The 23934-nt window shown below is 56.8% G+C and overlaps 1 protein-coding gene across 1 annotated transcript in view; it reads left to right on the top strand.

The window, feature by feature from the left end:
- EXD3 (exonuclease 3'-5' domain containing 3) overlaps positions 1-23680 on the top strand; it is a 35576-nt gene extending 11896 nt beyond the window's left edge. Inside the window, 15 exon segments of the mRNA XM_044920450.1 lie at positions 1067-1208; positions 4122-4221; positions 8254-8292; positions 10616-10742; positions 11149-11376; positions 11471-11489; positions 11491-11578; positions 12003-12045; positions 12048-12137; positions 12140-12163; positions 12228-12278; positions 12281-12393; positions 22405-22456; positions 22703-22833; positions 23639-23680. Coding sequence (XP_044776385.1) covers positions 1067-1208; positions 4122-4221; positions 8254-8292; positions 10616-10742; positions 11149-11376; positions 11471-11489; positions 11491-11578; positions 12003-12045; positions 12048-12137; positions 12140-12163; positions 12228-12278; positions 12281-12393; positions 22405-22456; positions 22703-22833; positions 23639-23680 — 1289 coding nt within the window.
- The last annotated feature ends 254 nt before the right edge of the window (positions 23681-23934 follow it).

Raw genomic sequence — 23934 nt, 5'->3', positions numbered from 1 at the left:
TCTCTCTGTCAAATAAATAAATAAAATCTTAAAAAAAAAAAAAGAAAGGAAAGGTAAGTATCTTTTCACAAAAATCATTCAGGTTCTGACTTGGATAAAGCCTGGGTCTCTAGAAACATGATTTGGGGAGGGGGGTTCTCCTACCACTGAGCCCTGGCTTTACTCCTCACTGAGTGGGGCTGGGGGTGCTGGAGGGCAGGGGTCACGTGTGAGCACCCGACCCTGCAAGGAGGGCCCGAGGGGGTGGGGCCCAGGAGGGCAGTCCCTGGACTTAGGTGCAACATGCTCGGAAGGCAGTGGCCAGAGGGTCTCTGAGGAATGGGGCTCCCCGTGAGGTCCACCTCCTGAGGTCCCAACCTGGCAGATGGGTCCCTGTTCAGTCTGGGCTCCAAGCAGCCTGACCCAATGTGGTCACATGGAGAGGACAGGAGGTGAGGAGGGGGTCTACCGTTGGGACCACTGGCAGGGGGCTTTGTTGAGGCCTGAACTCTTGCGGTGGAAAGGGCCTGAGTGTCCCAAGGCCCAGAGCCACGGCCAGGGGCCTCCTTCGAGCTTCCAGGTGGGCGTGGGCAGCTCAGGGCTCTTGTGGGCACCGTGCATGGGCATGTCCCCTGCGCCAGTGAGGAGGCACTTGGGCCATCGGGGCTGCTGTCCATACTTGGTCTCCCTCCTGCCTCCCCGCAGCTCAGTGAAGACAAGGGGACAGCTGATCTTCCCCAGGATGCCCCTTGCCTCTGGGGGCCTCCAGTCCTTTGTAGAGCCCCGGGACCAGGCCCAGGGAGTAGTGGGGCCTGCATGTGTTTGTGTGCGTGTGTGTAAGTGTGCAAGCACAGGGCATGGGCTGGGATGAGTGCACCGGGCCCTGGGAGCCAGTCTGGGGTGTTTCACGGATGTAGTCAGACACTTGGCTGGGCCTCTGCACTCCCTGAGGGAGCCAGGTCACATGGAGGGGCCTCTGGTCCTCTCAGTCCGGATGCTCTGGCCACGCCTCCTCTGGGTTGGGGGTGAGTCTGGGGTCTCGGCCGGGCGCCTGCAAGGCTGTGACCTGAGGATGTGCTCCCCGTAGATGGGAGCACCCCACTGCTCCTCCAGGACAAGGTGACCCTCGTGGAGCATTATGTAGCCGGCTTCCCGGACCTCCAGAGGAGGCTGCTGGCCCTCCTGGACTCCTGGTGCCAGCCCAGCTCTGACGTCAGAGTCGTGGCCAGGTGAGCCCCATGGGGGCGCAGGGTGGGGCAGGGGGCGGCAGGCGCTCAGGAGAGCCACGTGCGTGGCCTGCACACGCCGCGGCTCGGTCAGCCAGAGAGGGACCTGCTTCTGGAGCCCAGAGGCTGCACCCGGCATGAACCAGACGAGACACAGTTAAGTCTCTTAAACGAACAAAAATAATTCTCCAGGTTGCGTGAACAATTTACTACACGACCCTCCCGTCCATCTGCAGGCACTGGGGGCCTGATCCGGCGCCATGAGGCACCCAGGCCTGAGACCACCCCCCTTGAGATGCAGACCCTGGGCTCTGGGGCCGACCTCCCTGGATCCACCCGCCCTGGAGCTATGAGCAAGTCACTTGCACTTCCTGGGTTTGTTTCCTCAGCCCTCACATGGGGCTAATTTTCCCTGTCTCAAAGGGTTGTGTGATTTAACATGCTACGAAGCAGACAGAGCGCGCGGGGCGCCCAGCCCAGCACACCTAGCGTTGGCTGTCATCACCGTTACTGTATATTTGGAGAGGGACATAGAGCAACACCTGACTGGCTCAGTCAGTAGCATGAGGCTATTGATCTTGGGGTCTTGGGTTCGAGCCCCATGTTGGGTGTGGAGATTACTTAGAGTATTTTTAAAATGAGAAGACAAGGGGCGCCTGGGTGGCTCAGTCGGTTACGCGTCTGCCTTCGGCTCAGGTCGTGATCTCGGGGTCCTGAGATCCAGCCCTGCATCGGGCTCCGTGCTCAGCGGGGAGTCGGCTCTCCTTCTGTCTGCTGCTCCCCCTGCTTGTGCGCTCACTCTCTCTCTCTCTCTGACAAATAAATAAATAAATAAATCTTTAAAAAAATTGAGAAGACCAGGTTAGAGTGGGAGAAAATATTTGCAAAAGACGCAGTGGCTTCCTTCATAACGGCTAACACGGAAAAGTCTGGCATACCAGACGTTAGTGAGGGAGGAATCCCCGTGCCCAGCTGGGGACAGCTAACGCGGCCCGGCCACTCGAGGAAGCTGTTCGGCGCTGCTGGCCCCAGCAAAACATGGGCTAGGACTGCCTCAGCCAGTCCACCGTTGGAGCAAACCCAGGACACATGGGTGCGTGGTCTGTGAAGAGACTGGTGTGTTCACAGCAGCTTTATTCCTAGTCCCCAAGCACTGGACGGACCCAGAGGCCAGTCCACAGCCACAGCTGGACCACACACGTTACACACATAACGTAGAGGAATGTCCCAGAGCCCGCGCTGCGTGAGATGGCCCAGACCCAAGCGTCCGGACTCCATGATTCCAACGGTAGGACGTTCAAAACCTGGCACGTGGTCTCTGCTGGTCCGAAGCGTGGCCAAGGGGGCAGGGGCAGCTCGAGGGCTGCGCATCCGTGTTGAGCTGTGGGTGGCGGGTCCACCAAGTGCAAGTGCACCCACGATCCCCACTCCTCGCCGCCTGTCAGTGACACCTCGATAAACACTGGGTTCTAAAAAGTGCTTCTGGCAGACCCACTATTGTCTCTGCTTTAAAATGGAGAAGACAGGGGCGCCTGAGTGGCTCAGTCGGTTAAGCGTCTGCCTTCGGCTCAGGTCATGATCCCGGGGTCCTGGGATCGAGCCCCACGTCGGGCTCCTGGCTCAGCGAGGAGCCTGCTTCTCCCTCTCCCTCTGCCTCTCTCCCTGCTCATGCTCTCTCTCTGTACCTGTATCTCTGTGTCTCAAATGAATAAATAAAATCTTTAAAAAAAATAATAAAATAAAATAAAATGGAGAAGACATTTGAAGAGAATGCGAGAGAGGCAGTGACGGGAGCGGCTCTGGGTGCCGGCGGTCAGGCAGCAGCCTGGGAAGCTGAGCCCGCGGCCACCAGGAGCATGTGGGGTCCAGCACAGAGCCCGAGGAGGGCCCAGGAGCCGAGGCCCAGGCTCCTTGGCGGTCAGCCAGACCCTGGGGACCCTGGGCCGTGGCGTCCGGGCTCAGCTGAGGACCAGGCTGAGGCTCTGTGCCACAGTCAGGGAAGCTTGAACACAGAACAGGACTCTTGTCAATAAAAATATGATGGCAAAGTGAAAAGCTCAGTAGAGGTTTGGAGGATAAATTTGAAGATGTCTTCCAAAAAGTACAAAACAGATAAACAATGAAAATCAAAGAGAAAAGATTAAAAGAAAAATTGGAGGTCCTGTCAGGAAGGCCCAACATCCGAACAATGGGAACCCCAGAAAGAAGAGCAGACAGAGCTCATTCCCGAGGTGGCTGGGTCGGGTGTAGCAGGTCTGCGGGCGGCCAGAGTGCATGAGACCCATGCTGCAGACCCAGGGCAGCACGGGGATCAGACGGGATTCTGGGACCATCGCCTGCCCCGGGCTGAGGGACAGCTACTTCAACCCCAAAGCCTCAGCTCAGCCGAACCCTCAAGCCAGCATGAGGCAGAGCACAAACCTACTTCTGCAGGTGTGCTGTGAGCAGCCGGCAGCCGGGGGGCTGCGAGGAGGCCCGCTCACCTCCTCACTGGCTCAGGGCGAGGCTGGTCGGGTCCTCAGTCTGGAAACTAAGGAGGCGATGAAACCAGAGAAGCACTAACCCTGAAGAGAAGGGGTGTGGTCTGCACTGGCCTGGTCGTGAGAGCGTGAACACGGTGTGTCCTGACTTAGGTCGGAACGCGGCGCGCCGTCCACGGCGAGATGTCCATACCAGACACCTAAGACTGAACAACCAAGAGGTCACGCACAAGTATGTTCCTTGGAAACACAGAGGCCAATACTGGCCGTGACAGAATTGATGTGTGAGGGTCTGGAGCGTGCTGGGACACGGTGACGTGCCGCTCTTTCCACAGGCCTCGTAGAATTACCTGAGTTTTCAACTCTGTGCCTGTGACTTTGACGAAAATAAGTCTTACGTGTATTAAGTTAAAAAGACGTGTCTCTCTCCCTGCAGACAGCACCCACAGGTGACCTCCTTGAGGCTGGAGAGGCTGAATCCCAGAGTGCTAAGTCGGCAGGTCCTGAGCCTGCTGGAGCAGCAGGGCCTGGACCAGGTGAGCGGGGCCCCCACACCCTGGGTGCCCCGGGGTGGCCAGGATCCCCCGACCCCCTTCCTGCGTCACCTGCCCACCACCACGGACCCTGGGCACTGAGCAGCGGACTGAGGTCTGCAAGCCCCTCTGCCCACCTGCAGTGACCCCTGGGAGTAGGGGCCTGGGCGGTGCTTCTCCCCTCCCCCTTCCCCTGCCCACTCCCCGCTCCGCTCTCCTCTCAGTTCCTGTCTTTTGTCGAATGATAGCCATTCTGATTTGCATCTCCCTGATCATTAGTGATGTCTTGGACCATTTCAGATACCTGCTGGCCATTTGGATGTCTTCTTTGGAAAATGTCTTTTCAGTTCCTCTGCCCATTTTTAAATTAGGTTATTTGGGATTCTTTTTGCTATTGAGTTATATGAGTTCCTTACATATTTTGAATATTCACCCTTTATCAGATATGTGGTTTGCAAATGTTTTCTCCCACTCCATAGGTCACCTTTTCATTTTGTTGATTGTTTCTTTGTTGTGCAGAAACTAATTTGTAGTTTGAAGGAATGCCACTTGTTGATTTTTGCTTTTGTTACCTGCTTTTGGCGTTTTGGTCCTCTCTGTTGTTTGCCCTCCCCAGCCCACCAAACTAAATTTTAAGCCTTCTTTCTTCTTAAAATATTCCCCAAGTTTCAATATATATTATTTCTATTATTGTGCAGCTCAAGGTATTTTCTAATTTCTATTATAAGTTTTTCTTTACCCATGGGTTAATTAGAAATGTATTTCTTAATTTCCAAGCTGTTTGCCATTTTTAGTTATTTTTCTGGTGTGGGCTCAATCTCATCGTGATCGGAGATCATGCCTTGTATAATGTCAGTCCTTTGGGTTGAAACGTATTATGAAGAAATCTACCTTCTTGTCTCTGAAAGCAATCTTTTTTTTCCTTTGGCTGTTTTTTAGGATAATCTCTTTGTCTTTGATGTTCTGTGGTCTCACTGTGAGGAGATTAGTTATAGATTTCTTTGTATTTATCTTCCTTGGTATGTGTTGGGCTTTTTGAATCTGGATTGCTGTCTTCAGTCGGTTCTGGAAAATTCTAAGTCATGATCTCACACATCACATCTCCTGCTTTCTTCCGCTGTTCTCTGGGCCCCTGACTGTGTGTTGATCTTCTCCCCCCGCCTCCAGTGTCCCCTTCGTTGTGTGTTCGGGTGACTTCTGCTCTTTCCCGCTTCACTAAGCCTCTCCTCGTCTGTGTCCAACAAACTACAAAACACATCCATCATTTATGTTTTTTGATTGTTGTATCTTCAGCTCCAGAAGTTGTCATGCGGTCTTTTTCAGATCTGCTGTCTCACTTTGGGCGGCTTCTTGATGCTTGAACGTATTTCTGCTTTTGTCTTCTCTTTCTTTGAATGTCTTGCCCACGGTTGTTTTATGGTTTGTATCCACATTTCCGCACCGTCTCTGGTCAGCATCTGTTTCTCTGTGTCACTCGGAGGCTTAATTGTCATCATGTTTGTGTCTGGCACCCTTGAGTAATTACGCAGATTCTCTGGCCTTTGGATGAAGGTGCCTGCCTCCAGAAAAGAGGGCAGTATTTTGGGCTTTTGCAAAGACAGAAGCACATCACCAAGAGGCTTTGATTCATGACTTTAAACAGCCCCTCAGGCAGCACTAGGAGCATAGATGGGAAAAGCAAGAAGGTATGTGGACGCCTGCAGGCCGGTGTCTGGGCAGGTCAGGGTCAGCGAGGAGCAAGGAGCTGCTGGCTGTGCTGGCGGTTGGCTGGGGCTCCACCTGAAGCCCCTGAGCCTGGCCGAAGAGGACCGGCCGACTGGTGGGACCCCTGAGGCCCCGGGGAAGCAGCTATAGGAAGGAGCCTCCACCAGCTGCAGAGTAAAACCAAGAGTGGAGTGTTAGGGGCAGAAGCTCCAAGGAGGGTCCCAGCAGCAAAGACCTCTGGGGTGCCAGAGTCTGAGGGACAGGGGCGTATAAGGTGGGTCACCTGCCCCTGCATTTGGAGAACTAGAGCACTGGGTTGACACTAAGGAGTGGCCCCCCGTGGGGACCCGCATCGTTGGCACAGGGCCTCTGAGGTCACCTGCACGCCGTCGTCCGTGGGTGCTGGGTGGGGAGCCCTGCTGGCATCACCCGGTGGGAACGTGGGGCGGGCACACAGTTCAGCTGCCTGCAGGTGAGGCTCCCGGGGGCTCTCAGCACAGAATCATGCGCCGAGTCCATGGCGGCCGCTGTGAGGCTCTCCCCACCCAGGACTCCGGACCGGGAGGGGCAGGCTGTGTGGAGGTCTGAGGATGCGGGCTCTGGGTGGGGCCGTCTTTCCTTCCAGCAGCCCTGCCGTGCCATTTGTTGACCCCCAGGGTCCCCACTTCAGGGTCAGGTCATGGCCGTGCTGGGCCCAGGGCTTGGGGCCAGAAGAGTCTTTGGGGGTGTTGGGCCAGCCTTAGCCCAGCACCCCCAGTTCAGGGTGTGTCCCCCGTGCGGGTCCACCCCGCCCCACAGGTCTCGGCTGAGTGTGAGGCAGGAGCAGATCTGGTGTCCAGACACCCCTTGAACAATGGGGTCATCCCCCAGACAGCATGTGGAGTCTGACGGGCTGTGGGACAGGAGGGGAGGGGCAGGTGTTTTCTAGGGGTGCCTAGCTCATTGGCCCCGTTTGGGAGTGGGGAGGACAGCCACCCAGCTGGGTCTCCGGTTCTGCATGGCCATGTGCTGCCAGGCCCCACCTGCAGCCACCCCAGCTGGCTCCAGGGGTGTGTCTTGGCCAGGAGGCCTCAGGGTCACAGCACTGTCCCTTTGCCCGTCTGCAGTCCTCGCTGTGCATCCACCATCTCCGCTGTGGGCCTCCACGGACTGACATTAGGCCCAGAAGGAGGGCCGGGGAGATCTGCTTGCCTGTCCACCCTGAGCTCCCCACAAGCCCCCCCAGGCCTGGGTCCCAGGTGGAGCCCCCCAAGGCCTCGTAGCACAGATGAGTCTGCAGGACACTGGGTTGTGCGGCATTTCCAGATGTTCAGTGTGTGTCAGGAGGTCGGGCCTGCTCTACCCGGGCCTTTTCCTTTAAGGATTTGCGCTCGGGTCTGACCAGGGCTGAGCTCCACCTGTGGGGGTGAGGCTTTTGGACAAAGTATCCCACTGGCAAAGTGTAGAAACGGCCAAGAAGCAGGTTTCTGTCTGCAGCTCTGCGTGGGAACGGTGCTCCAAGAACACGCTGGCCACTCTGAGCTCCTTCTTCCCCACGTGGCTCGCCGGGTCGTCCCTCCCTTCCTCAGGCTTTGTCCCCCTCGCCTGCAGGGTTGTCCCAGATTCCTGAGCGGCCTCCTGGGGTCTGGAGCCCTCAGGTCCCGGGCAGGAAGGAGGAGGGAGAGTCTCTGGCCAACCTCTGGGCAGCACTGACCTCCGCTGTGGGTGGACAGCGGCCCTGCAACAAGCGCGTGTGGAGAGCGCAGGGTCCTGGCCAGGTCCTTAGAAGACCGGACCCCTCACTGTCCCAGCCGCACCGCCAGGCTTCAAGGACAGCTGGCCCCGGGAGGGAGGGGCAGCAACCAGATGGCTGGACAGGTGGGCGGGTGGGTGCCCTTCCCGGGAGCGAGGCCGACGAGTAAGCATCAGTCTGTCAACATGTGAGCAAGTTGGCCTCTTCCTGAAGGATTCGCATTCCAGTGGGAGACGGACAGGAAGCAAACGCACCGTCCGGAGGGTCCCGCCCTGGAGAATGTGGAATGGAGCCTGGGGAGACGGGGCTGGTGTCCCTTGTCCCGGTGCAGAGGGAGGGGCTCCGGCAGGCCCAAGAGAGGCTTGAGGCTGGGGAGAGTGTGGGGTGGAGCCCCTGCCCCACCCGGGCTCTGCTGTCACTCAGCAGTGCCTGGCCGCCCTGCGCCGTCTGTGCTGTAAGTGGTGCGTGGTGTGGAGGTGCGTGTGCCCTGCTTAGAGCCCCGAGCCCGGGCCGTGGCGGGAGGGTCGCTCCGGGTGAGGCTGTCTCTCCAGCTTCTAGAGTTGTCGCTAGGAAAGGTCCCTTGGTGCTCGCTCTTGCAGAGAAGCCTGTCTCGGGAGAACCGGACTGGCCACGTGCAGGTGAGTCTGCGGGACCCTGCGTGCTGTGGCGTTCCCTGGAGACCCGGCTGAGGACCTAGGGGGACGAGTGGCCCTGGGAGAGTGCGTGCACACATATGGACTGGGCACGTGGTGCGTAGCTCACGGGTGCGTGCCGTGGCCCAGACAGCTTTCACGTTGGCCCACGAGCTGGGTTGGTTCCTCTGGTGTCCCTGGCAGGTTGGGGAGCAGATGGTGTAGAGAAAGGGCTTCTCCCGGCATAAATGCCACACCTTGACGAGGAACCAGCCACAGAGCCTCAGGTCTGCCACCCCGCTCAGAAGGTACAAGAGGCAGATGCTGAGGGTAGGCTTTGTGTGAGGGCCCCACCCGGGTGAGGCAGGGCCAGAGCGGCTGGGGGGCCTGGACCCTCCTTCAGCCCTTAGTGTACAGAGCCCCCAGGCGATGGAGGAGGTGCGGTGTGCTGGAGGTTCCACAGTGTTCACCAAGGGAATATTCTAGACCATCTCTGAGCACGGTCCTCGCCCATGGCTCTGTGCCCCCTGAGGCCAGGTGGGGGGTGAGCCCAGGCCCCTAGAAGGAGGCAGCTGCCCCTTGGGGTGATGCAGGGGCATAGAGGGGGTTGAACTCAAGGCCACTCCTGGGCCTGGGGGCTGCAGAGCCCATCAGGACGGCAGCCTGGACAGGACCATCTAGTAGCTTCTGTCCCTCAGGCCTGAGCTGGAGGTGTGGCTCCTCATCATGGGCACAGAGCTGTCCCCAGCCCTGGGTGAAGCAGCCTGGGAAGAAGGTGGGGGTGTGTGGGGTCCCAGGTGCAACGGGCATGGAGCTGTGGGCCAGTTCGTGGAGTGGGGGGCCCTTCCCTCCCTGATGAATAGTCTGCCTTCTGGTGTCTTGAGTGGCATCCAGCGGGGGGCAGCGCCGAGCCACCCCTGGAGTGATGGGTGTGTGAGGTGGGTGGTGAGTCACCGGAGAGGAACGTGGACCCCCAGGGAAGGCCCGGAAGGCTGGTCCCCCCTGGGTGCCAAGGCCGAGGCAGCCGGAAGGGCAGCGGACATCCTGAAGAATGTGGAGGGGCTTCCACATATTGTCGTCCACGTGGGAACCCGCGGCCTGCGGGAAGCGGATGGCCTGAGGCTACTGGGGGGACAGAGTCGTCTGGGAGGGGGCCCTGCCTGTCAGCCAGCAGGGGCTCCTCAGAGCGCACAGAGGCCTCGGGGGCCAGAGATCAGGAGGGCAAGAGGCTCAGACTCCCGGCCCACCCGAGTTACAGCAGGCTACGACCTCATGGACTCAAGGACTCAGCCAGGACCGAAACCCTCCTGTGGGACCCTGGTGGTGCAGGTGGCTGGGCCTTGCTGTGGGTGTCCTGAGGCTGAGCTGACGGGCGGGACACCTGCGGGCCCCGTGGGTCCCCCCCACTCCTGTGCTGGGCCCCGGTGTGGGAGACAGCCTCGTGAGGCCCCCCACGTTCATTGCCACTCCGAGAGCTGCTCGCCTGTGTCCACTCTCTGGACTGTGGGTTCAGGAGTGTCCCATGGCCCCACCTTCCCCTGAGAATGTTGGCCGGCCGCGAGGGCAGGGGCGAGGAGACCTGAGGGGCAGCCCGAGGGTCAGGAGCAGGCCCCAGCACGCAAGGGTGGAGAAGGAGCAGGGTCAGGCAATGTTCTAGAAGGACAGGGCTGGTCTCGGGTCTGGGGGGCAGGGCCGCTGGGCTGGGCTGTGGACACAGGACAGCGGCCCTCCAACCGGACCACGTGGGGGGCCCTCGCTCGACAGCGCGGTCGGCACAGAGCCTCAGTCGTGGGAGCATCTGTGGCCTTCCTTCAGGGAACAGCCTCCCATTCTGGGGCTTGCGAGGTCTGGGGGGGAGGTGCGGGCCCGGGGGACTGTCCGCACCCCCTCGGGGCAGAGCCGGGCCGCACAGCCCATCCCGTGTGCCCCGCAGGGCCTGTGGGCCAGCGCGAGTGGCTGCAGGCGGGGCTGCGGCAGCTGCTGGCCTCTCCTGACAACGAGGCGCCCTGGACCTCTCGCTGCCCGAGGAGCGGCTGCCAGCCACGCACAGCTCCGCCAGCTCAAACTCCAGGAGCGGCGGCGCCCAGGCTCGGGAGGCTGGCGAGGGGGACAGGCGCTCGGGCCCCCGTCCCTTGGCAAGCAGCCCCATGAGTCGCGTATGTCAGCAGTTCGGGCAAGGGGGAGCGAGCAGCAAGGCCCCTGCAGACGCCAGCCCACCAAGCGCCCTCAGAGCTCCCCTGCCTCTCGGAGGTCTGCGCGGGCCCGGCCAGGCCGGAAAGTGCTGGGCTGGGGGAGGGCGCCAGGGACCCAGGGTGTGGGGGTGCCACAGCTCCATCCTAGGACGGCTGAGGTGCCTTTCCAAGACCGGAGGGATGATTACTACCAGCTGCCCATCGCCGGGGAGGACATCCTCTTCCCGGCCTCCTGGCACCTGGCCCGAGGAGGAGCTCCTGCAGGTGGGTGGCTGGCTCCAGGGGCTCTGTCCACACCAGGACCCAGCGGGCTTGGCTCTCCATCCCACCGTGCCCCAGAAACCCCGGCGGAGCAGGGCAACTATACCAGCCCATTTTGAAGACTCCAGGCCTAAAGTGCAAGCATCGGGCACCTGCCCACAGACATTTGGCACCGGCCCCCACCTGCGGCAGCTCCACACTTGTGCTGTGGCTGGGCTCCGGGCCCGAGGAGGCCAGAAGGAGTCCCTTGAGCCCTTCTGTGTGGAACGAGGGGCAGGCAGGGGCCAGGCGCAGCCCCGGCCCCATAGGAGCCCACAGGACCGGTCAGGGCCCCCAACAGAAACTGCCTGCCCTCGGCTTCACCCTCCGGGGGGTCAGGGAGGCCATGCCCTCGGCCACAGGCCTGCAGCCCCTGGATGGGCCTCCCCTGCTCATCCCGGCTCTCTACAGCCCGGCCAGGTGGTTGGTGTGGACCTGGAGTGGCGACCCTCATTTGGCACAGGGGGCCGGCCCCGGGCATCCATCATGCAGCTGGCAGCGGAGGGCCGTGTGTTCCTGCTGGACCTGCCTGTGCTCTCACGGCCACCAGGAGGGCAGGTGTCCCAGCTGCTCTCGGACCCCTCCGTCACTAAGTTGGGTGAGCACAGCCCCTGCCCACCCGGGGGAGGGTGCTGGGGCGAGGCCAGGGCCCCTGCCTCAGGTGCCTGTCACGCTGATGGCCCTCCCTGCAGGTTATGGGATGGCGGGGACGTCGGAGCCTGGGGGCTTCCTGCCCCGCCCTGGCTCACGTGGAGAAGCAGCTGCGGGGCGGTCTAGACCAGCTGCAGGTGCACAGGCAGGTTAGCTCGAGGGGACGGGGACAGGGCCGGGGCCACTCGCTTGTCTGCTGAGCCGCCTGCACAGTGATGCCCCCTGCCAGCCGGGGGCCTTCACCACAGGCTGGCTGGTGTCTATGGGTCAGGATGTGCTCATGGCCTTGGAGCACCTTTGGGTTACTCAGGTCACCAGGGCCCCCCAGGGAGGGGGTGTCACCACATGTCCCCACACTTTCCCCAGAACCAACCCTGCTTTGGGCCCCTCTGAGTTCTCAGCCACACCTTTGGGGGCTGAGATGTTAGCCCCAGAGCTGACCCCCGTGGGCAGGCCACCGTGGCCCTGAGTCCCCCTGCACATGCCTGCCTAGACCATCTGTGCCCTTCCTTCTGTGTGCAGGTGCCTTCCCCAGGGCAGGCCCCTCACCCCCGAGGGGCTCTGTCTTGGCAGCTGCGGGTGTTGGACAAGCCAGCTCTAGGCAGGGGTGAGGCCAGGGGCTGCGGGGCCTCAGCCTCCCGGTGCAGCAGGTGCTGGGCAAGGCCCTGGACAAGGCACAGCAGCTCTCTAACTGGGACCGGCGGCCGCTGAGCGGGGGCAGCCGGTTTATGCAGGTTTGCACCCCCTCGCCCCCGTGCCCCCCACCCTGGAGGCTGAGGCTGACCCATGCCCCCCCAGCTGCCGACGCCTACCGCCTGCTGGAGGTGTACCAGGCTCTGTGCAGAGAGCCTCCAGCTTCTACCCGTCTGAGGACCTGGCCAGGAGCCTGAGGCCAGGGTGCAGCGAGAGACCAGGGGCCCAGGAGCCACCCAGCCTGCAGGAGGCCTCAGTCTTGGCTTGGCAGGTGAGCAAAGCCCCTCAGGGTCCCTGCACCTGACTTCCCAGGGAGGAGGATCACTGTCCTTAGAACGAGGACCTTACAGGGGAGGAGGCCTGGGCTGGGGGAGGCCAGCAGCTTCCAAGAGGGCCCGGGTCCCTCCCCCTGGAGAGAAGGAAGCAGGGCCACAGGTTAGGGTCCTGAGGAGGAGAAGTCCCCAGCCCTCTCCTGCCAGCAGGCCTGACGTGCTCCCACCGAGGTCCAGGGCAGTGCCTGGCATGAACCATGAGCCTGAGCCCACCCCCACCCCCACCCCAAGGAGACATGTGGAGGCCCTGCTGGGGCCCAGTGTGAGCCATGGGGTATCATCTTGTTGGTCTGTTTTTCTGTTGTTTTCTACACTGACCACATACTGCTCCTGATTCTCTTTAAAGTTCGGCCCTCAGGGCTCTCACTCCCCATCAAGACCAGGGTGGGGGCGAGGGGGCTGCGGGCTGCTGAGCCAAGCCGGGTTGCAGGTGCCTGTGGTGGAGAAGGAGGACACCCCCCGAGGTCCCGGCCAGGGCCTTCCGCGTGCTGTGCGACCACAGGCTGCAAGGGCTGGGCGCCGGCGAGGACACCGCAGGGCCGTTGAGGAGAGCGTGGCGGGGCTTTGTGCCCACCCTCCCGGGGCTCGGGGCCCTTCTGTCTCCCTGGGTCCAAGGACAGAGATGTTTATGGCTGCCCTGCCCCGGGGTCTGTGGGCGGGAACCCTCTCGGCTCCTTTGGGGGTGGGCCTGCCCCCACCCTCACCCCCTTGTCCTGTGGAGACACTGCATGGAAGGAGGCCCCGCTCACGGCCACGGCAGGGCCCTGCCTGTGGGGACACCAGCCGCCGGGGGCCACGGAGAGAATCTGAGAGGGGGGGTCTCAGAATGCAGGGGTTTGAACGTGGATGGAAAGCTCCTCCACAGGCGTGTGCAGGCGGAACCACACACAGCTCACCCATCCAGGCGCACCATTCACGGGCTTCTCGTGCGCTCCCACGTCGTGTGACGCTTCCATCGCTGTTGCCCCCCCGCCCGGCCCCCGGCCATTGTGGGGGCTCTGTTCTGGATGGCTGGCCTCCTTCACTCAGCGCCGTTTTCTGGGTTCACGGTCGTTGGAGTCTGTGTTCGTGCTCCACTCCTTTTTAAGACCCGATAGCGTTCTGTTTGCAGGTGGACCAGAGCAGTGTCCCCCCGCCCCCCACCGCGAAGGACGGTCACCTGGGCGGCTTCCAGGGACACTGCTGTGAGTGGGACAGACTGGCTGCCATGTCATTTTTGTTGTTAATATGTGGTTTCTTTTATGCATTTGCAGACATTCTTCTGAGAAAGGGTCCCCTGGCTCACCAGATGGCTGGCCTCGGCCCGAGACCGCGGGGCAGTGGGGTTTGTCTGGCCCAGGCTCCCCGACCCTCCAGCACACGTGGGTGGTATTCTTCATGCCACCCCCACCACGGAGGAAGCTGAAGCCAGAAGAATCGCGGGGACCTGCCCTGTGCTGTCCCCCCCCCCCCCGCCCCTGTCTCCCCGGGTGCTGAGGCTGCAGGAGGGAGGGCCGGAGCTGGGAGGGAAGGGCCTCCTGTGCCGGCCCCTGGCATCCATGACAGGATGTTGGCTCTCTCCCCCATCTCTGGCCCCTCGCGGGCCGCCTCTCCCGGAGGCCGGGTCCTGGCGTCCGGGGAGGAGGTGGTTGTGCCAAGGTTGGCCCTGGCCACTGTCCCTGTACAAAACACCTGCTTCCCAACCAAGGCTGTTTTTAGCCTGTGGGGGCTGAGACCAAGGTGGCCAGCCTGGCTTCTCGGGGCCTCCAGACCAGGCCTCTTGGGTCAGGGGATTCAGGAGCCAGGGAGGAGGTGCCTTCCCACTGGGGAGTGCATGGGGTCCCCAGCAAACGAGAGGCAGGGTCTGGCTCCCCTGCTCCTTACCCCCCTATGTTGCACCTGTGACTTGTTACATTGCAGGGCAAATGGGATTTAAAGATGTAATTTACTAATCAAGTGACCTTAAAATACAGAGATTATTTTAAGTGACTCTCAGGTGGGCCCAGTGTCTCCACATGAGCCTGTCGAGCAGAAACAGATCCAGAGCACAGGAAGGAGCGGTGTGTGGGTGCTGCCTGAGACCCCACGTCGAGCAGGGGGCTGGATCCTGCCAGCACCTCGTGAGCCTGGCCGTCCCCAGAGCGAAGCTGCCCGCACCCAGATTTTGGCGTGAGCCCTGAGCAGGGAGCGCATGGAGCCAGCGGGACCAGCCCACCGCAGAGCTGTGTTTAGGCTCGTAGCCGATGGCTGCAGACGCAGAAGGCTCGGGGGGGTTGGGGGCATCCCGAGAGAAGCCTGCCCGGCCTTGGAGGGCTGCGAGTGGAAGGCCTTGAAGGTACGAGACAGAAGCAGGGTCTGGAAAGTGAAGCCGAACCACACGGGACTAAAAACACACGAACCTCACAGTTCCTGGGGGCTCAGGAAGCAGCATTTGTGGGTGCTTATTCTCCGTGCTGCACACCGGTGGAGGGGTGAGCCAGACCGGACCCTCCCTCTGGTTTCATGGACCCATGTCATGGACCGATGTCAGCCATAGTTTCCAGAGTCCCTTTAACTTGGTTCTAGTAGGCCTTTTGATCCAAGCTTTTAAGGAATTCTGTGTTTTTGGTACATGTCTCCAGAGTGGGAGGCTTCACACCGCTTCACTCGTTTGCTGGTGTAGACACTCTGGATGGTGGAGCAGGCGTGTCCTCTCGGGGCAGGGTCCTCGGGCACCTTCCAGAGAGAGCACGTCCAGCAGTGGGAGCTCCTGCGACCCTTTGGCTGTTTGGTGTCCTCCTCTACGGACCTTTCCAAATCATGTGTTTCCCCATCGAGACTCCTGAGTCGATGAATTGTGTGTTTTGTACAAAAGCAGGTCGGTTATGTGTCTAACTTGATTTTGCCTCAGGTCATGATCTCAGGGTTGGAAGGTCCAGCCCCATGTCTGGCTTGGCACTGAGCGTGGAACCTGCTTAGGATTCTCTCTCCCTCTGCCCTGCCCCCGCCACGTGTGCACAGCTCTGCCTCCAAAAAAAAGCAGGTTTTACAGAAGAAGGTTCCGCCTTCTATAGCTTTCATCTCGTGCATGTTAATACACTGACAGACGTGTTCTTGAAAAGAAAGGACGCTCTGCTGCTGAGGGCCAGGGACGCCAGGGGTGTGTTCCCCGCAGGGAGGCGGGTGCTCAGAGAGCACAGTGGTGCTGTGTCCATCGCTTGCCGGGCAGGCTGCCTGGGACGAAGGAGGCCTCCTCACTCTGTGCTAGAGGCACATCCCGGGGCCTCAAGTAGGAGAGGACCGGGGTCGGCTTAGGGGAGAGGCCTCGTCAGGCGAGGAGGGAATTCTCAGTGTGGTGGGACGGTGCAAGATGCTAAAACCAAGTGTTTGATTTCAAAAGCATGGCCTGGAGGAGGCTGGCTGTGGCTACACAGAGGGCAGAGTATGAGTTTACAAAAGCTAGTGAGGGCCTTGCCAGTCTCCACCAAGCCCGAGCCCTCAGTCCCTCGGCAGCAGCCAGAATTCGCGGAGAAAGTCCATGCCCGTAGCCATCCCACGGCTCAGGGTCTGCCCCCGACGGGCTGCCCAGCGGACTTCAGATGCGCCTAGCCAGTTCCTCACTTACACCTCCGATGGGTGAGGCCTCCCGGGCGACCCTAGCTGAAAACGTTGGGGCCAGAGTGGTTCCCAAGGACAGTCTTCAGGATGAGCTCTCTGAATGGGGTCTGGGACCTCTAATCCGATGAGATAGAAAAGCACTGTCTCATGTGGGAGAGGGGTCACCAGTAGTCTGTGGCCTGCCCTGGGATGCCCGTGGTCGAGAACCTGTAGGAGGAGAGATTCTGGGTGAACGTGCGTCTGCTACCTCCGGACATTTTGGTCTGAGTAACAAGGATGTGGGGTCAGCTGGCTGCTTTCACGGTGCTGGGCAAAGTGGCGAAGGAAGGAATGGGTGTGGGCGCCACATTTCCCGCTCACAGTCACATAAGGGACTGGAGAGCTTCTGTATCTGCCCCAAGAGCAGCCACAGAGCGAGACCCAGGCTCTCCTGCCGTGGGTGTCTGAAAGACAGCCAGGTCACGTTCACCACTGGTGCCGAGCTGTCCGTCTCGCTGGGCCTGCCGGTGTGAAATCATACGCCATGTATTTTAACCAAAGTCGAGCATCTTCTCCTGTGTTCACTAGCTGCCAGTGCCTTCAGTTCTGTGCCTCGCTCTGTGAGGAAGTTCCTGAGCAAGCCGGAAGCGGTCCTTAGCCAGGCCTGCCTGCGAGGCCAGTCCCTGGCTGCTGACGGTGGCTCACACGCCTAAACCGTGCACGCAGGGTTTCTGTCTGGGAGTCGGCAGTCCCGGTGCGTGCCGGGGGGTACCTGTGTGCCCAGCCCCAGTGTGGACCCCCGGTGCCCGGTGCCCGTGGCTTTCCCGGAGAGATGGCGCTCCCTGCCGCGTGTGCTTGCAGAGGGCGGAGCAGGACAGCAGCACAGCTCCCGTGGGGGCCCCTCGTGCCCCCGCCTCTTGTCCACATGCCTTTTCCACGCACTGATTTTGTTCCGTATCCTTTCCCCGTGATGAACCTTTGCCGTGAGCATGACTCTATGCGGAGTCCTTCTGGGGAGTCAGTGAAACTGGGGATGGTTTGGGGACCCTCAACACACGTCTCCCCTCTCTTAGTGCCTCTGGCTTTATTCTTCATCTTGGCATCCAGAGGGACGAGGCTTCGGCCAGTCCTGTAGAAGCAGCCGGTCAGTGGGGCTTCGCTCGGAGCTGCGCTGACCGTGAATCGGGTGGGAGGAGGCGGCCTGTGTATACTATCCAGTCTTCTGCCCGTGACTGTTTGTCTGCCTCTTCTCCTGTGTGCTTCAGGCCCCTGTGCCTCGTTGGTCAGAGCTCACCCAGGAACTTGGCCTAAGAGTTGGCCTCACACCCAGAAACCTGACATAAGTGTCCTCAGTTCTGCCCAACGGCTGTCAGCTCCTTGGGGCTCTCCTTGGGGACGCACCACCCACCAACAGCGACACTTTTCTTCCTTCCTTTCCAAACCTCCCAGTTTCTGGTTTTCCCCTCTTCCTGTCGCGTTCACTCAGACCTCCAAGACGGTGTTGCCCAGGAGCGGTGGGGGTGCTGTCCTCGCCTCGTTGCCTTGGGCTGAAGCAGGGCGGCCGCTGCAGAGCCAGGCCGGCCGAGGAAGCCCTCCCACCACCAATCTCCGCAGCTACTGAGATAACCATGGAGGCTTGTTCCCTTTAATGTGTCAACGTGGCGGTGGGCATTTTTCATTTGGGACCAACCTTGCACTTCTGGGTTGAACCCGTCTTGGCCGAGCATGTAACCCTTTTCCAACATTGCTGACTTTGGTTTGAAGTTCTTATTTGGGATGTTTGGATGGCTCTTGAGGAGCATGTCTGACGTCAGACTGTTCTTTCTCATCACCTCCTTTTCTGGCTTCAACATAAACAAGTTGAGGAGCTTTTCCTCTTTCTGCAACTTTGAGTAATAGTTGAACTATCTTCTCCTCAAATGTTGGCTGACTTTCTGCAAGGCTTCCTGGCCTGATGTTTTAGGGGAGGGAATGTCTAGTGATGATTCTTTTTCCTTTAATAATTATAGGATTATTTAGTTGTCCGCATCTTCCTGAGTCACTTTTGGTAATTTCTGTCTTTTTCTGGTCCATCCCGCCCAACATTCCAGATACATACAGTTGTCGGTACTCCTTGTGTAAGTCCCGCCATGTCTGTAGCTTTTTTCACACTTCCAGTCTCACTGGTGCATACTTGTGCTCCTTCTTTTTTCTTGATCTTGCTGAGATTTGTCAATTTAATAAGTCTTTTCAAATTACTAGTATTTGGTTTGTTGATCCTATTGCATTTTTGTTTTCTATCTCATTAATTTCTATTCTTATCTTTATCGTTTCCTTCCTTTTGCTTTCTTAGGGTTATTTCCAAGTGGAGTGCTTAGCTCCTTAATTTTTAGCCTTTTAAATTTTATGATGTAAACATTCAAGATCATAAATTTTTCCTTGAAGTACTGTTTTCACTGCATTCCCTCAGTTTTGACATGTAGTACTTTTATTATTTTATAGTTCTAATAATTTTTGAGTATGCATTATAATTACTTATTTGACTTAAGAGTTCCTTAGAAGGCTGTTTTTCACTTTCAGAAAGCTTGGAGTTTTGGAGCTTTTTAGTTACCTTTTTAAAAATGGGTTTCTAGGGCGCCTGGGTGGCTCAGTCATTAAGCGTCTGCCTTCGGCTCAGGTCGTGATCCCAGGGTCCTGGGATCGAGCCCCACATCGGGCTCCCTGCTCGGCGGGAAGCCTGCTTCTCCCTCTCCCACTTCCCCTGCTTGTGTTCCTTCTCTCGCTGTGTCTCTCTCTGTCAAATAAATTAATAAAATCTTAAAAAAAAAAATGGGTTTCTAACCTAACTATATAGTAGTCAAGGAGCATAGTCTATGCACTGCCAATTTAGATATTTGTGAAGACTTGCTTTGTAGCCAAGTAGAGGATCTTTTTATGAATGTCCCACGTGGGTTTTAAAAGGATACATATTCTCCTCCAATTATGCTCATTTCCATCTCTCTCTCTCTCTCACTCACACACACACACTCTCAATAGATCAAGCTTAATTAATGTGTTGCTCAAATCATTTGTATCTTGTTTGATTATTTTTCTGCTTAATTCTCTGTACTGAAGTTTCCTAGGATGGTGGGTTCATCTTGTAGTTGTGTCAGAATTTGCTTTCTATGTTTTTAAATTGTGTTATTAGGTGCATATGCATATATTTTTTAGAATTCTTGTATCTTCCTGTTGAGTGAAATATTTTACAATTATGAGGTAAACCTCTTTGACTCTAATAATGGTCTTTGCCATAAAGTCTATTTTAACTAATATTGATATCATTCTCCAGCATTCTTTGGGTAGTATTTGTATATCATTTCTCTCCTTTTTACTTTGAACCTTCCTTTACTCTTATAAATTGCTTCTAGCTGAATGTAAAAAAAAGTCTAGTCTGACAATCTTTGCTTTTCAAATTATTAGTTTAGTCTGTTTACACTTGATGTAACTGCTGACATACTTTGGGTTCAGTTGTATTACCCTGACTTGTGCTTTCTGTTGGTCCTACTTTTTCTGTTATTTTTTCCCTTTTTTCCTTAACATTCTTTTAGTTTTTTTATCCTTTTTCTGTTTTTCTCTCTATTAACTTGAAAGTTATAAGTTCTGTTTCCATTCTTTTAGAGATCACCCTAGAAATTTTAACATTTATATTTGAGTTAACATTGTCTGAAGTTAAAGTTAATATGGGGATCTTAGAACAAGTCAGCTTTCTTATTCCTTTCCCAACTTACCTACTAGTATTTTCCAGTATTTAACACAATGTGTTTTTCTTAAATCTACAAATTAGACATTATCATATTTGTTTTATGTATTTGATGGTTTTTAGAGTTTATGATGTGTGGATGTGCATATGCACAACAGACCTTGCTCCAAGAAAAAGCAATCTCTTTCTCGCTAAAGAACGTCTTTTGCTACATTCTTTCATTAGGTCTATTTTTCTCTGAAAAATCTCTATGTCTTTTCTCTTCTGAAAGAGGATGTAGCTGGGTTTATAATTGTAGTTTGACAAAGCTTTGAAAATAACGCATTGATTTTTTTGGCGTCCATCGTTGCTGTTGAGACGTTTGCCATCAGGCCTGTGTCATTTCTGTGTAACTAGTCTGTATTTTCTCTTGACTGCCCATTCATTTGGTTCTTTCCTCACATTTACTTCAGTTGTGTTTGTTTATTTTATTTTTTATTCATCACATAGATGTATATTTGTTATCACTACAAAGTAACCACTTGCTTTATTGCTTTTTTCTTACTTTTTGTAGTAAAATATACAAAACATAGATCATTTTAACCATATTTAAGTGTGCAATTTAGTAACATTAAGGGCACTCACAGTGTTGTGTACCCACTATCCAGTTCCAAAAATTTTTCATCATCGCAAACAAAGGCTTTGTCCCCATTAAACCATCATTCTCCATCCCCTTCCCCGCAGCCCATGGCACCCGCCATTCTACTTTCTGTCTCTATGAATTTGATTTCTCTAGATACCTCATATACACGAATCACATACTATTTGTCTTTTTGTGTCTAGATTGTTGCACTCAGCATGATGTCTTCAGAGTTCATCTGAGTTGTAGCATGTGTCAGAATTTCCTTCCTTTTTAAAGCTGAATAAATTCTAGTGTGTGTGTGTGTGTGTGTGTGTGTGTGTATTTGGGGGAGGTGTTTACCCAGTCATCTGTTGATGAACACTTGGAACACTTGGGTTCTTTCCACATTTTGGCTATTGTGAATAATGCCACTATGCACCTTGGTATACAGGTATCTGTTCGATTTTCTGCTTTCAGTTCTTTCAGATATATACCTAGAAGTGGAATTGCCAGATCATATGGTAATTCTATGTTTAGCTTTTTGAGAAACTACCATACTGTTTTCCACAGTAAATATACCATTTTATTACAACCAGCAATGCCTGAGGGCTCCAATTTCTCTACATCCTTACCAACACTTATTTTCCTTAAAAACAAACAAACAAAAAAGCCATCCTAATGGGTGTGAATTTGTATCTCATTGTGGTTTTGATTTGCATTTCTCTAATGTTGAGTGATGTTGAGCACCTTTTCGTGTGCTTGTTGGCCATCTGTATGTCTTCTTTGGAGAAATGTCTATTTAAGCCCCTTGCCGATGTTTAATTGGGTTATTTGCTTTTTTGTTGTTGAGTTGTAGGAGTTCTTTATATGTTCTGGATATTAATCCCTGAGCAGACACACGATTTGCAAATATTCTCAGTCTTCTCACTCTCTTGATGGCGCCCTCTGATGTACAAGAGTTTTTAGTTCTCAGGAAGCCCAATTTTTCTATTTTTTATTTTGTTGTCTGTGCTTTGGGTGTCATATCCAAGAAATCATTGCCAGATCCAATGCCGTGACCATGTTTTCTTTTAAGATTTTTATAGTTTTAACTCTTACATTTTTGAGTGGTTTGTCACATTCTCCAGAGATAACTAGTGATTGTTTAGAAATGTGCCGAACACATCGATAGAGCCATGTTTGGCATTTCTGCGTCCTGGAGCGGGCGCCTCATCCGTAGGTACTTTGCCCCCTGCAGCATGGGAGAGCTTTCGTTGCATCCTGAGTCCTTTTGCTAGAACACTTGTGAATTTTGATAACTTCTTTGTTTTCTGACACGACGAGACATTCCAGCTTCGTTGTGTGCGTTTTCTGCTTCAGACCTGGAATCAGCTATTTCTCAAGAAAGGTGCTGACCCCCTTTCCACCTGTGTGGAAACCAGTCTGGGCACAGGATGATCCTGGCTGTAGGGTTGGTTCTTCTTTCTAGGCCTTTATGGTAGCCGGAGGGATGAAATAGTTTTCAATATATATGTATAAGAAATCCATAGTGAAGCTTTCTATTCAGGCCTGAAGCCGTGGTGCAATTTCCTTAGTTTTAATTCACACCTCCCCTCTCCCAACTGAACCTGACCCAACACCAGCATAATGCATCTGTTTTTGTCACAGGTCACACATGAACGTTTCCGAGTAACGATGCCAGTCTTATCGCCAACAATAGGATTGCTGCAGGGTTTTTTCATTTTCGGTCCGTTGTGGAGCACCCTGGAGATGCACGGTCAATGTACTGGCTTTCGTGTCACTTGGAATACTTCTTTCCATGCAGTTCATTTGTCTCATCTTCTTTGGATTTTTAGAGATTGCTTTTTAAATTTTAATTTTGTTGGCAATTATGTAAAATGTTTGTAGGATTCTAAGACCAAATCTATACAACAAGGCAATGCCCTGGGACTCAGGCTGCAGGACTTGCTGGCTGCTCAGGTCCCAGACAGAGGCAGCTCTGGGGGACAGGGCGGGGCCTGGGGGAGATGGGGGCAGGTGGGGGGACAGGAACAGCCCTAGTCACCGGCGCCAGTGTGCCCCTCACCTGTCGCACAGGTTGCCAGGCAGGAGGGAAGGATCATCTTGCCATCAGGGCTGCCGTACCACAGGGGAGGGCCCCGAAGACGGCTCACCTCTGAGCCTCATCTTTCCAAGGGAGCCGCAGCCTGGCCCTTGGGCCACCCCCTCTTGGGGTCTCACCGTGGGGCTGATGGGAGTGGGGGCTGACCCGACACTGCTGTCCCAGCCTGGGTGGGCTGAGAGGAGACTCTTGGCCCCTGGGCTGGGGGAGGGGAGCCGGGCCTGGAGAGGTTCTGGGTTCTGTGCCTGCCGCTCGGGGACCACACTTCCGTGCAGCTCCGGGCCCAGGTCGGGGCTGGGCGCTGCCTCTAGGCAGACCGCTCCCTCAAGGCTGCAGCAGGCCGAGGCCGCGCTCAAGCCTTTCACGTACATGGCGCCCACGCAGGCATCTTCAGCCGCTGCCAGGTGGGTCACCCGTGCCCCAGGCCTGCCGTGGGCCGGTGTGTGAGCCCCCCAGCTGTCAGGGAGACACTTCCGTGGCAGGCAAGACCCAGCATGTCTCTGGCTGGCGGCAGAACAGCAGAGGCCACGTGCTTTGGGGCTTGTGCCCTTGCAAACAGCAACCGCCACTGCCCCACCCTCAGCGTTTGCTCCTCTTCCTCCCACCCCCACGGGGCCAGGAGGTGGCAGAGTGCTGGCATTGGCCTGGCCACGGGAGCGGCTCACGTGGGACGCCTGTTCGACCCAGGCGCTTCCTCCCGTGTCCAGGGCTGGCCTCTCACAGGGCTTCTAGATGAAGGAAAAGGAGCCCACGGAGGTTGCACCTGGCTGGGGGCGGGGGTGTCCCATTTTCGGAGGGCAATGTCCACAACCACAGATGGCCACTGGGTCCATCCTGACGTCTGGAAAGGTCTGGGTGAAGAAATGGCCGGGTCAGGGCAGCTGCATCCAGGGTTAAGATCGGAGAGGGGTCTGGGACCTGGGTACCGTCTGCTGACTGGGCCAGGGAGGGGGCGCCTGGGGGCCCTGAGTGCCGTCTGGCTGAGGGGGAGGTGGTGCAGGCTGGGGCGTGGCTGCTCCATGTCGGGGCCTCGGCGGGGTACAGCGGGCGCGGAGGGCCTTGGGGCCTGTCCTAGCGTGCTCCCGTGGCTCCTGGTGCGGAGTGCTGGCTACTCCCAGGGTATTTTGGAGCTGCAGGCACGACAAAGCTCCATCAGGAGCACCTCCCCAAGCCCAGCTGCCCGCTGGACACCGGGCCTCACCTCCACAGTGCTGGGGAGGGGTCGTCTCCGGCCAGGCCCCTGGGACCTGAGCCCACGGGGCCGAGTCAGGAGATTTGCACCTAGTGCGCGTCTGTGCACGCGAGGGTAGGTGTGCAGCAGAGTGGGAGCGGGGAGGAGGGCCTGGACCCCCACCGCCAGGCCTCGGGTGGGTGCCGTCCGTGCAGACCCCCGGGCCCCCTGCCCTGCGTGGGGGGAAGTGCGCCGCAGGGCCTTTTCCTTCAGCGAGCTCTGGGAGGACAGGAACCTTGTCGGCTGCCTCTCTTTGTCTGTGCTCAAGCCGACA

The sequence above is a fragment of the Neomonachus schauinslandi genome, chromosome 13 (genome assembly GCF_002201575.2).
Source record: "Neomonachus schauinslandi chromosome 13, ASM220157v2, whole genome shotgun sequence".
Lineage (NCBI taxonomy): Eukaryota > Metazoa > Chordata > Mammalia > Carnivora > Phocidae > Neomonachus > Neomonachus schauinslandi.
The sequence above is the reverse complement of the archived record's forward strand: the minus strand, read 5'-3'. Positions and strand labels throughout refer to the sequence as shown.